Source organism: Gastrolobium bilobum, unplaced genomic scaffold (genome assembly GCF_033153095.1).
Source record: "Gastrolobium bilobum isolate Gb01-03AN ecotype WA unplaced genomic scaffold, APGP_CSIRO_Gbil_v1 utg16143, whole genome shotgun sequence".
Lineage (NCBI taxonomy): Eukaryota > Viridiplantae > Streptophyta > Magnoliopsida > Fabales > Fabaceae > Gastrolobium > Gastrolobium bilobum.
Window position 1 is genome coordinate 298,319 of NW_026897537.1, and position 11,436 is coordinate 309,754.

The window sequence follows — 11,436 nt, forward strand, 5'->3', positions numbered from 1 at the left end:
GGCTTTTCCCGACTGAAAATGACAGTAGGTGGTACGAGCCACTCAAAAGAACCCTAATTTTTTGATATTACCAATTTGTCTTTTTTGCTGAGTTGGTATATTATATGTTTAATTAAGTTTTAAATTTACGGTAAAACTCCTTATATGTTACTAATAAAAAATTGTCAAGTCACTGTATAATTAAATTAAGATTTTTCATTGTATATATTTCAAAGTCAAGATAAATGAAAATTGCCTCAATAATAACCATTAATAAAAGATTTCGAATTAGAGTCTTGAGAATAGAAAAAACAATATTAGAAGAACCAAAAAAAAAAAAGAACAAAATTACTTCTCATGAAATCCCAACCAATGAGGGTGAGGTGAAGGTAATCATTTTATGTAGTGTTATCTTTCTATAATTACAAAGAGACTATTTCTTATCAAACATAATCATTTGAGAATGCTAGAACAAAAATAATTGAATTTAATATGAATGAGTTATCATCATAAGAGTTCAAATTTTTAAAAAAAGTAATTATTGAGAAAGATTTTTTTTTTGGAGTTACCCAACCCTAATTATCTCTTTGAGACGAGTTGGCTCCTTCCGGTATCCCCACGAGCTTCGACTCTTTGAGCCGGCTATGAGATTAATTCGGAGTGCGGGGGAACAGTGATGGCTAAAGGTTCAGCCCCCTCCCCAAGAATGCATTCAGCGGGAATCGAACACATATCCAACCCCACTAACTCAGCGCCAAGTTACCAACTGAGCTGCACCCATTGGGTATTGAGAAAGATTTCTAATCACTGATTATGAATACATGCTGATAAGAAAAATTTAAAGTGTTTAAAATTTTATGAAAAAGAAACACTAACAACATGAGTACATGTTATAGATATGTGTGAATGTACTTTCTTAATTTTCTCAGTGATTAATTACTATCTTACCTTCCTCGTTCTAGAATATCCAAATCCTTTGTACGAAGAAGCCGTTGTACACTATTTACACCGTTTTCACTCACCCTTTACTTCATGGCCCTTGGGTTAAAAACTTGAAGCCAAAAAAAAGAGAAAAAAGAGAACCATATCTCCCTAGTAAATTTCTACTTCAAAATTATGAGAACTTTTCACCATCATCACAAATTATTAAGCATACACATGTATTATTTTATTTCATTTTTGGTAAAGTAATATTAAGGGTTTAGTGTTTAGATTTAATACATCAAGAACTACTACGTAAACTTACTTTTAATCCCTGATTCCTTCAAAATTCTTCTGAGAAATAACTAAGCAGAACCCTAACCCTAACGATACCAGACAATCACAAACATATATATTATAACGAGCTCAAAAGTTGAATGATTTGACCCTGCTCTGCTTACGTTGCTTCAACATAATGGGGGGCAAAAAACCCTTAAATTACGTGTGTCTTGTCCTATGTTACTTACACTATTACTGTGTCCTTCTCTCTCACACAACCCCACTTCATTTGTATATACCTCTCTACCCAAGAACTTGGTCCAACACAAAATCCATTCACATAATGATAGAAACTGTGCAAAGTAAATCCAAGTTCTTCTGATCTATTTCTCAAACCACTTTCTTTTTCTTCTGTGATATGTGTTGTTAGTACTCATTACTAGTCTTTTTTTCCCTTCACAGAGAAAAATATATATATAAAAAGGGTACCTTGGGGGCATCACTTTGGACCGTTAAGTTGAAGCTGAGTGAGAAAAGAAAAAGTAGTTCTCATTATTCAGAGGAAGATAGATAGATATTTCTTCAGTGGTAGTGTTAGGGTGGTCCTCATTTCACACAAAAGCTAGGGCTTTTTTTTCTCTTTTTCTTTTTCTTTTTCTTTTTCTTTTTCTTTTCTTGGTCTTCTTGAATTAATTGAAAAACCTTCAGATGTTCCCTTCCTCTTACAATTCTGGCCCTTATCCTTACTTCCCTTCATCTTCTTCTTCTTCTTCATACCCTCATTTTCCTTTCCTTAACCCTGAAAATGGTTCTACAAGTAACACTTTCCTTCATGATCCACTTTCTGTTCCTTATATACCAACCCATAACAATCATATCCCAGAAACACTGACCAATTTGGCAATTGCAGATAATTGTGGTGGTGGCGGTGGCGGTGGTGGTTCTGCAATGCTCAAACAGGATCTTAATGGTTCTCACTATGGAATTTCCTGTTTGCTCACAAAGAAACCAGTGAAGAAAGATAGGCACAGCAAGATTTACACCTCTCAGGGTTTGAGAGACCGAAGGGTGAGGTTGTCCATTGAGATTGCTCGCAAGTTTTTTGATCTTCAAGACATGTTAGGGTTTGACAAAGCAAGCAATACCCTCGAATGGCTCTTCAACAAGTCCAAGAAAGCAATTAAGGAGCTAGCAAGGAGCAAGAACAGCAACAGTGAAGGTGCTAATAAGAGCTTCTCCTCATCTTCTGATTGTGAAGACTGTGAAGTGGTTTCTGGGATCAAGCAACAACATGATCATACTCCAAACCTAGAAGGGTTAGATTCATATGATCACAAGTCATTGATGGGTGGAAGTGATGCTAGTAAAGAGAGGAAGATGAAAAGGGCACAGAAGGAACCTGCTTATTGTGTTAAGGCAAAGATGAAGGAATCAAGGGAAAAAGCAAGAGCAAGAGCAAGGGAAAGGACTAGTAACAAGATGTGCAACACTACTACCACCATTGGAGGAAGGGTGCAAGACTTGAAGAAAAAGTGCCCTGCAACTGAAAACCTTCAAATCATGCACCAATCTCCTCTGGGTAGTGAAGCACCAAGAGATGACTTCAATGTTATTGAGGAATCCATTGTGATCAAGAGAAAGTTGAAACCCTCATTAATGTCTTCTCATCATCACCAAAACCTTATGATCCCTAAGGAAACAAGTTTCAACAACAACACTAATGACTACCACTCCTTCCCTAATTTGTCTCCAAATTGGGATGCTAATGGTGCCACCTCTGGCCGCTCCAACTTTTGTGCCATAGCCACAATGAACCTCTCCACAGGTATGTGTGTGTGCGTGTGTGTGTTTCATGAAACATGCTGCTAATTACACTTCTTGAAACCTAAGATTTTGAATATGATATTATATGTACAGTTCTAAGTCTTAATTTTCAGGGCTCCAAATCTTTGGAAAGTCTTGGGAGGAGTGCACCAATCCACGTCTACATTAGTATGTTAGTTTTCAGTATCATCTGATCTGAATGAACTCTCTTGTGCTTTGCCAAGGAAGCATGAAGGCATCTTTCTGTGTTTTTTTTCACCTGTAACTTTTCTGTCCTATATTCCCTTTGGACAATGTTAATTTGTACCTGATCTTTTGCTCATGGATCAGACATTTGGGACAAAGGGTGTATTATTTCTGACCAATTGTGGTTGGCATTGTTTAATGCCAATTAGTTATCAAGAACTGTTCCTTCTATCTTATTTTAATATTTATATATATATTTGGTTAATGTTCAACATTGACTAATATATTCTATGGTTAAAATTTTTTTTCAAGCAGTTTTATACAATGTTGTAAGAGGATGTGGTACAGAAGAAAATTCTAGATCTTTCAGCTTCTGTTTGCAGTGGAGCTATAGATGCTGGGCATGCACCTTTGATTTTAACATTATTAATCAGCCTGTGAGAAAAATTCTATTTTAAAAATAAGCAAATAAGTTACTCATGTAAATATACTAATTTTTAGTATAAAGAGATTACATATGGATGAAACTCAAATTAAATATGAAAGAATAGAAGTTAACCACATAAAAAAGCACAACAGATCCAGGAAAAATCATACAAGAATGTCTAAATCCTAAAGTAATATAGTTCAAGTTATGGTGCTTTTTTGTGTCTTTCAGAATATGGTTTGCTTTCTCTCAAACATAGCATTTTGTATTAAGTAGCAGTTTGAAATTATAATCTGATTTTTGTTGTTGCCCTATGAAGTAAATTTGATTGTCTTGCTCATTATGATTTGATGGTTTGGTGCAATGTATTAATTTGCTAAATGCATAGACAGATTAAAGTATTAGTTTAAATTCATATTTAAACATAGGAATTATCATGGGTATTTTTTATTTTTTGGTATACCTACTCTAATTACCTTTGAGGTAAGTCGGCCTTTGATATTTTTATAAACTTCAATTCTTTGAGACTAATCCCGAATCGAGATTTAATCATAGTTAAAGCTCATCGATCTTCATCGAAAATATATTTGGTGAGCAACGACAGACCTACATATGTGCCGATGTCTGCAATTACAGACATTAATTTTTGGTGGCGACCCGTTCTTGGTGGCGACCAACATCTATATCCTAAGTGTTGCATTGCAAAACAGGTATATCTCTCACACGGATTCACAATTCATTTAGTAATATATAAATCAATTTTTTTAAAATAAAATAGTAATAAATTATTAAATAATAACTTAAGCTTTTCTATGCTTAAAAAATTAAACTTATTTTGAATATAATCATTCTATTGTAATATTTTATTTGACTCTTGATTATTATTTTTTTATGTTAAGTTGATTTTTTTTTTAATGCATTTAAAATTTTTATTAAAAAAAAAATTTGGGGTGCAACCCCTGAACCCACCACTAAGTATGCACACGCAAATACAATTTTTTGGATCCGCCACTGTTGGTGGGAATTGAATCTAGGTTATCTCCCTATCTACTCAGTTATTTCTACTCATATGTACCACTGATAGCATAGCAATGATTAATTGCTTCTTGTACTTATTTGATACAGCATGCATATTAAGAAGCTTTTTCATTTTTTTATATTAAGAAGAGAAAGAGTGATATTTTACATTACTGAAAAAATTTATTTAAGCTTGCATTTTTTCCATCTTTGAAGCTTATGTAAGATCAGTTGGGTGTCTCAAATGCATATGAGTTTTACCACCTCTTTCTTCCTAATGATAAATTGAATTTCTTAATATATATAGTATATTGCCAACTGAATTTGAACAATCTCAACTAGAAAAAAATTGTATTAATGGTGTGATTTGCACTTAAGAGTCCATGCATAACAATGATTTTTTTTCCTGCACAGCTTTATAAGAATCAAAAGTTATTTTTTATTTTTTAATTTCTAAATTATATATTAGGTTGATAACTTCAACAAATAAAGTGGCAAAGATATTAATATTGTTGAAAAGACAGCGTTTGAGAAGTCATTGATAATATGATTTCTGTAATGTTTTAGCCTGAATTCCCTTTATTTGTTCATCTATTATTTTTCTTCCCAATGTATGATTCTAAATTTGCATTGGTAACGACTAGGCCTATGATTGACAAACTAAGATGTGGCTATTAATTAAGGAACTTGAAGAAATTCTTGTCTTTGGTTGTAATCCTTCAAGATTAAAGTTTAAATAGAAACTAGGTTTACATAGATCTAATCAATAATTAAATAAATGGAATAACTTATCCTTGTATTATATATATATGAGCATTGAATCACAAAAACAAATGTGATGGAATTCATTTTCATAAACAAGCTTTGCATACATTTTGAAATTTATGTTTAGTTAATTTGAGCATCTGTATTGATGAAAAGATTATCTTCTATTGGAATCTTTCTCTAAAGGCCACAGTTTGCAACATTTTTACAAGTCTCTTTACAAACCACTCTCCAGTTAAACTGAAACCCCTTTACTTAAGTATGTTCTAACATGGACTAGATAAAGGAGTGTGTGTGTCTATATATATATATATATATATATATATATATATATATATATATATATATATATATATCAAACTGCATGAGATAACTTTATCTCCAACTATTAATCATAACCGTACAAAGATGAATCAATGATGATAAAGGAATAGAGAGAAAAGTGAAATCATAACCATTCAAAGATGAATCAAGTAATATAAGAAAATAAATAAATATAATGACGTAATTTTGGGGGTGGACGGAGATAAATATATCTCAAGCTGTTTAAGAAATATTTTTCTATATATATATATATATATATATATATATATATATATATATATATATATATATATATAGGATTTATTGCTTGTCTCTTGTGACGAGATATAAGATTTTGTCCTGTCATCTCTTTATAACTATTTATTCTGAGCAGTACATAGTTATAATATTAAAAAAAAAAAATTCATAAATTTTTTATTAACTTATCGGGCTGATGTGTAGAGAAAAAAAAGTAACTTGATTGTTTGATTCATTGTATTTAAAGACAATATAAAGCAACAGGCTTAAAGCATTTCCATGATATCGAGCCCAGTTAGGTTCAATCATTTTAAATTATGATATCACCTTTCGTATCATTGAAAAGTTCAAATAGATGAACGATATAAATAATGGAAAACTATTTCTATAGTTGTGTTAGAAATAATTTATCTGCCAAAACATAAAAATCAGACAGAGAAACTATAAAGAAATAGTTTCCCCTATAAATAATGAGTAATGTTACACACTCAGGCACGTGATTGGTCCCAACGACAATATTCTGGTAGGTGCCACTGTAATATTCTAATGGCCTACACAGAGTTGTATTTTTGTGTTTTGTTATTTGGAGTGTGAAGTGTAGCATTACTTGTTAATAATGGAGAGAGGGAAATGAAATTTACAATACATTTGAAAATTGGGCACCAATTATATTGGTATAAGAATAATAAGTCGTATTCCAATAAAAAAAGAAAAAGAATAAGTCTTACAGTTTATCAAAAAAAATAAAATAAGTCTTACCTTCATTCTTAGTCATTGATTTATTTATATTTAATTATTCACATAAATAATAAATTAGAGCTGTTGAATATAAATAAAATTAACTGTAAAGATTGACTATATAAATTACACTGATGTATAAAGATCTGACCCTTTGAAAACAAGATTGAGAATATAAATTACAATGATATATAAAGATCTTACCTTTTGAAAATTAAGAGAAAAGGAGGGAAAATGATATATAGTCTAAACAATATGCAATTAGAGATTTATTCCATTACAGAGGTGCCATCTAAATTATCTATTGGTCCCTTCAATTATAGATTTTCAAATTTTCTATCCTCTGATCTACTTTTGTTCATAAATAGTAGAATCCCCATTCGCTACTAACATTTAGGACCTTTCAAGGTAAGTTAAGAAGGTGGATAAGAATTTGCTATACAGTTGTTGGACAATATGGTGGAACTGATGGCAAGTTGGAAATTCATTACTTGTAGCTTGAATTTTAGGTCAATACACTTTATTGCTGGATCTGATGATTTTTGTTGTTGGGTATTTATGGTTTACAACATGTGTTTCTTTTAAGCAACAATTCTTTATTAAATGGTCCTACTAGAACATGCAAACCTTAAATCAATTCTAGACTTACAGCTATATATTTAATCAAACTGACCTTTTTTCTCTATCCTTTTCTTCTTTCCCACATGTCTTGCTTGTATAGGCTCTTTTATACTTTTCCTTAATGGTAAATTCAAGGCACAAACTGTTAAACTGTAATATTAGTTCATTTTAACCATTTCATCTTATTCGTCAAATGTATATAAATTTATGATAATTTTAATAATTAGGGTGGCAATTAAGTTCCCAAAAACTCAAAAATATAACTTAAAATGACTCTCTATGGTTAAAAAATATACAATGACTCTATAATCTAGGATCTAAATTGGACACTAGACACAATTAATTAATGAGTGGTGTAAGGATGGAACACTTTTTTGTTGTTGTTGTTGATAAACTACAAGTATATAATCTTCGTGGGAGGCAATCCTCTTCGAGTCGGAACCTCTAAGTCATGGCGTGGTTAGCTCTTCCAAAGAAGATTTTTTGCATTCACAATCTAAGACCTTGCTTAAGCTTAATCAAATATGTATCATTTGAACTAACCCCCTTTAGTTGTAAGGATAGAGAAACTTTTCGCTCATTTTCTCTCTATTCATTTCCTTAAAACGTTTTGATCATTTTTTTTTCTTTATTTTCTAATTTCCCTCCCATTTAAGCATAGCATAAAGCTTTTAAAATTAAGTTCATTAAAAGCCTCAACAAACATGATTGAAATATGAAATACTTTTATTAAATATTTTTTATCTAAGGTAAATATAAGAAATGAGGTGTCAACCCATAAAGAGGATGAAATGATCAATATACAGTTGGTATGAGCACAAGCTTGATAGCTATGGAGGAGAAGCATCAGAGTCCCTTCTTTACTAGAGAAAATGGGGTATTTATAGGGAGATAGAAGATTAAAAACATAAACCAAGGCCATTTAAATTTGAATAGAATATAAGGAGTTGAGTACTTCCAATAAGATTTCATTCTTGAACAAAAATCCGATAGACTTATTGGAGGGGGTCCCATTGGCGTGCATCCAGTAGGAATTGAACCTACGAATTCGCCAATTATGAGTTGGGCGCTTTAACCATTCAGCCATGGATGCTTAGCGGGGGTCCTCGTACATGGTGAATAACCAAATTCCAATTGAAGTGAAATCTTTCGGATAAATCAATGCAATTTAGGAGGATTCGATGAAAGGACATCAATTAAAATCCTGGATTTTCGAATTGTTGGGCCTAGGGTACTCGGAGACAGGGGGAGCATATTTCACACTTGAGGGGGATCTTGAATATTGTTGGATATTTAAGATCTCTAGCCGAACACCAGGGTTAGTTGATGCAAGGGATATCATCAATGGATTAAGTTAAACTAACTATATCAAGTGGATCCAATATCATGTCTCAACCCAAAGTCTTAAGACATTGGATTCATGGGTCTTTCCACATATATGGACTTTATTTAGTCCATTACTAACTAATGTGGACGTCCATCACATTTGAATATCCAACTATATTTGAATGCAAAAGTGTGCGATCATAATATTTTCTTCAAACAACTTTATATTTGGTACTATCTTTTACTATGAGTGTGCAATAATCATCGACCAATTTTAAATATAAACAGGTTTATTCATCTTCGAGAGGTGTATGAGACATTAACTACCAGAAACAGATTAACAATTTGTAAAAACTGTAGAACCTTTTTTTTAATCTTTTACCCACTATAACATAAGTAAAACAGCGAAGAAACACATAGTAAAACATTTCATACAATGAGAAATTAAATTACAATAGTTTATTTGTCAAGAACTAAAGTAATTAAAAACAATATATTAGTAAAGGTCCAAAATAAGATATTTTTCTCTTCAATTTAAGCATGGAGAAGGATAAAGAATCCAAAAGCCTAAAGTTTATATATAGACTCAAGGCTTAGGACTGCCTTCTTCTCTATCGATTAAAATAAATAAATAAATAAAATACGAGAGTTAAGAGACTTATATTCTTATTTAGAAAATAATTTTACCTGTTATCAAATAAAATAAGAGTTAAGAGAATCAAACACCACTAATTCATTATCTGACAAGAAAATTCGAGTGCTAATAGATCATAGATTGGTTTAAGCAGCACTTTGCTCATGTTTTTAAATCATAGATCATACATTGGTTTAAGCAGCACTTATCTAGCATTCATGAGATGATGGTTGATAAACCTTTAGTTTATCTTATTTTTATGGACTAAAATAATATGAATTATCAAGTTAAATGAGTAAAAACTAAGGTTTTGATATAAAATACATGAACTTTATGATTTATGAATTAAATAATATTTATTTGCTATTTTGAAGGGATTTGATGATAAATGAAGTCAAATGTGAAGATTGGATATATGAAGATTAAAACTAGAAGATATGAGGATCTATCTAATGAGAATCAAGAAAAATCAAGTTGTTGAAGAGGAGGCTTAAGCCCCCATTTCGAAGCTTAAGCCCCCTAAGACTCCAGAATCCCAATCAAAGAGCAAAAGTCACTGCCTCTAGAAGCTTAAGCCCCAAACTCATGGCTTAAGCGCGGCCAAGGAAGAAAATTCAGATTCGAAGAGCGCGCTTAAGCGCACTCCAGCGTGCTAAAACGCGCCACGCGAAAGTTTCATGCAAAAGCTAGGGGCTTAAGCGCCTCACAGCGCGCTTAAGCGCCCCAGAAAACCTAACTTAGGCCTATTGGATGTATTCACTTAGGGCACAGATTCTTGGCAAAAAAAAACACACATTTTGGGTCAGAATTAAAAGTTTTACACATTCAAGAAGAGCTCTTGGTGCTTGGAGGCAGAGGGAACGCGGAGGATTCCTCGGTTCATGTTCATGAGCGGCGGAGACGGATCAAAATCAATCTTTCGCTGGAGATATTGAAGATTCACCCATCAACTATGGAGTTTGGGGAAGCTTTTCTATTTTCTTTCGTTCTTGATCTTGCTATGTCCGGCTAATTCTTTAAGTAGTTAGGGTTAGATGGAATTTAATCGATTTATTATGTTTTGAACAATTCGCTATGTTAATTTTCCTTTTTATTATGAATGAAATTATCTGTTCTTAATGCTTTATATGAGCTTGAATCTTATATATTGATCTTAGGTAAATGCATGACAGTAGGAATGTTGGTGTGTGATCTGTATCTAATAGTTTCATCGTAAACTTTATGATTCTAAGGATAGACATAGGATTTGCGTAATCTTGAGATTCTTGAATTTAATGCTTACTTTCTTGGGGAATAACCGGAGAACTAGGGTTCTTGCAAGAATGTAAAGGTTTAGGGTAACAAGGGATTGAACCCTAATTACATAAGAAAGAATCGATTATATTGATATTAAGGAGGATTAATATAAAGAAAGAATTTAGACATAATAGAAAGATTAAAGGAAATCAAAACCCTCGCTACGTTTCTTTTACATTAGTTAATTCAAATCTTTAATTTGTTGCTTTTAATTCTTGCGATTAATTAGTTTTAATATTTTAAATTTCAAATTCAAATCTTGTTCCAAATTCAATTTTGATTGTCCAACTTAAGCTAAGATAGTGAATTAGTGCTTGATATATAATCCTCGTGGGAAGGATCTCTTACTCGAACACTTTATTACTTGTACGATCGGTGCACTTGTCGTGAGGTCGCAACAATGGTCCTCAATCTTTGCTCCTTTCTTGGCCTTCCATTCTCCAAATGATGGTTGTATTTTTTTTAATATAAAAAGTTTAGATTAAGGGAAGGAATGCCTCCATATAAGATCATACACTAACATTATTGATGGTTTACAGTGGGATTATGTATTACCTATCAAAAGAGGGAAACCTGATAATCGGATTCAAACCACCGCTAACATACGCAGAAGGTTCGACGAGGTATGTCAATCTTTATCAGTTGAGATTGGGATTCAAGTAGCTATTCCATGTTTCTATGGTCACTATGACCATTGGAGCATGTTGATGGAGAACTTTCTCCGGTCAGAAAAATATTGTGATGTTGTTACAAATTACATTATTGAACCAGCAGATGGAGCTCAGTTGACAGTAGTGCAACGAACAACTAATAAAGCAGCAAAGTTGAAAGATCTGAAAGCAAAAAACTAATTTCAAAGTAT

At 32.3% G+C, this 11,436-nt stretch overlaps 1 protein-coding gene and 1 non-coding gene across 2 annotated transcripts; one reads left to right on the top strand and one right to left on the bottom strand.

The window, feature by feature from the left end:
- The first annotated feature begins 1,887 nt into the window (after positions 1 to 1,887).
- Positions 1,888 to 3,248, top strand: LOC133307819 (transcription factor CYCLOIDEA-like). The gene is made up of 2 exons (XM_061508381.1): positions 1,888 to 3,004; positions 3,117 to 3,248. The coding sequence occupies exons 1-2, from the start codon at positions 1,888 to 1,890 to the stop codon at positions 3,170 to 3,172; spliced, it is 1,173 nt and encodes a 390-aa protein (XP_061364365.1). The 3' UTR covers positions 3,173 to 3,248.
- A 5,089-nt stretch (positions 3,249 to 8,337) lies between these two features.
- TRNAM-CAU (transfer RNA methionine (anticodon CAU)) lies at positions 8,338 to 8,411 on the bottom strand. The gene has a single exon. It is a non-coding gene; the product is annotated as a tRNA-Met (tRNA).
- Positions 8,412 to 11,436: the final 3,025 nt, after the last annotated feature.

Bases quoted from the DNA above. Each gene is read 5' to 3' on its own strand.
- LOC133307819 (XM_061508381.1), top strand. From the start codon at position 1,888: ATGTTCCCTTCCTCTTACAATTCTGGCCCTTATCCTTACTTCCCTTCA. The intron at 3,005-3,116 runs GTATGTGTGTGT...CTTAATTTTCAG, and splicing joins CACAATGAACCTCTCCACAG to GGCTCCAAATCTTTGGAAAG.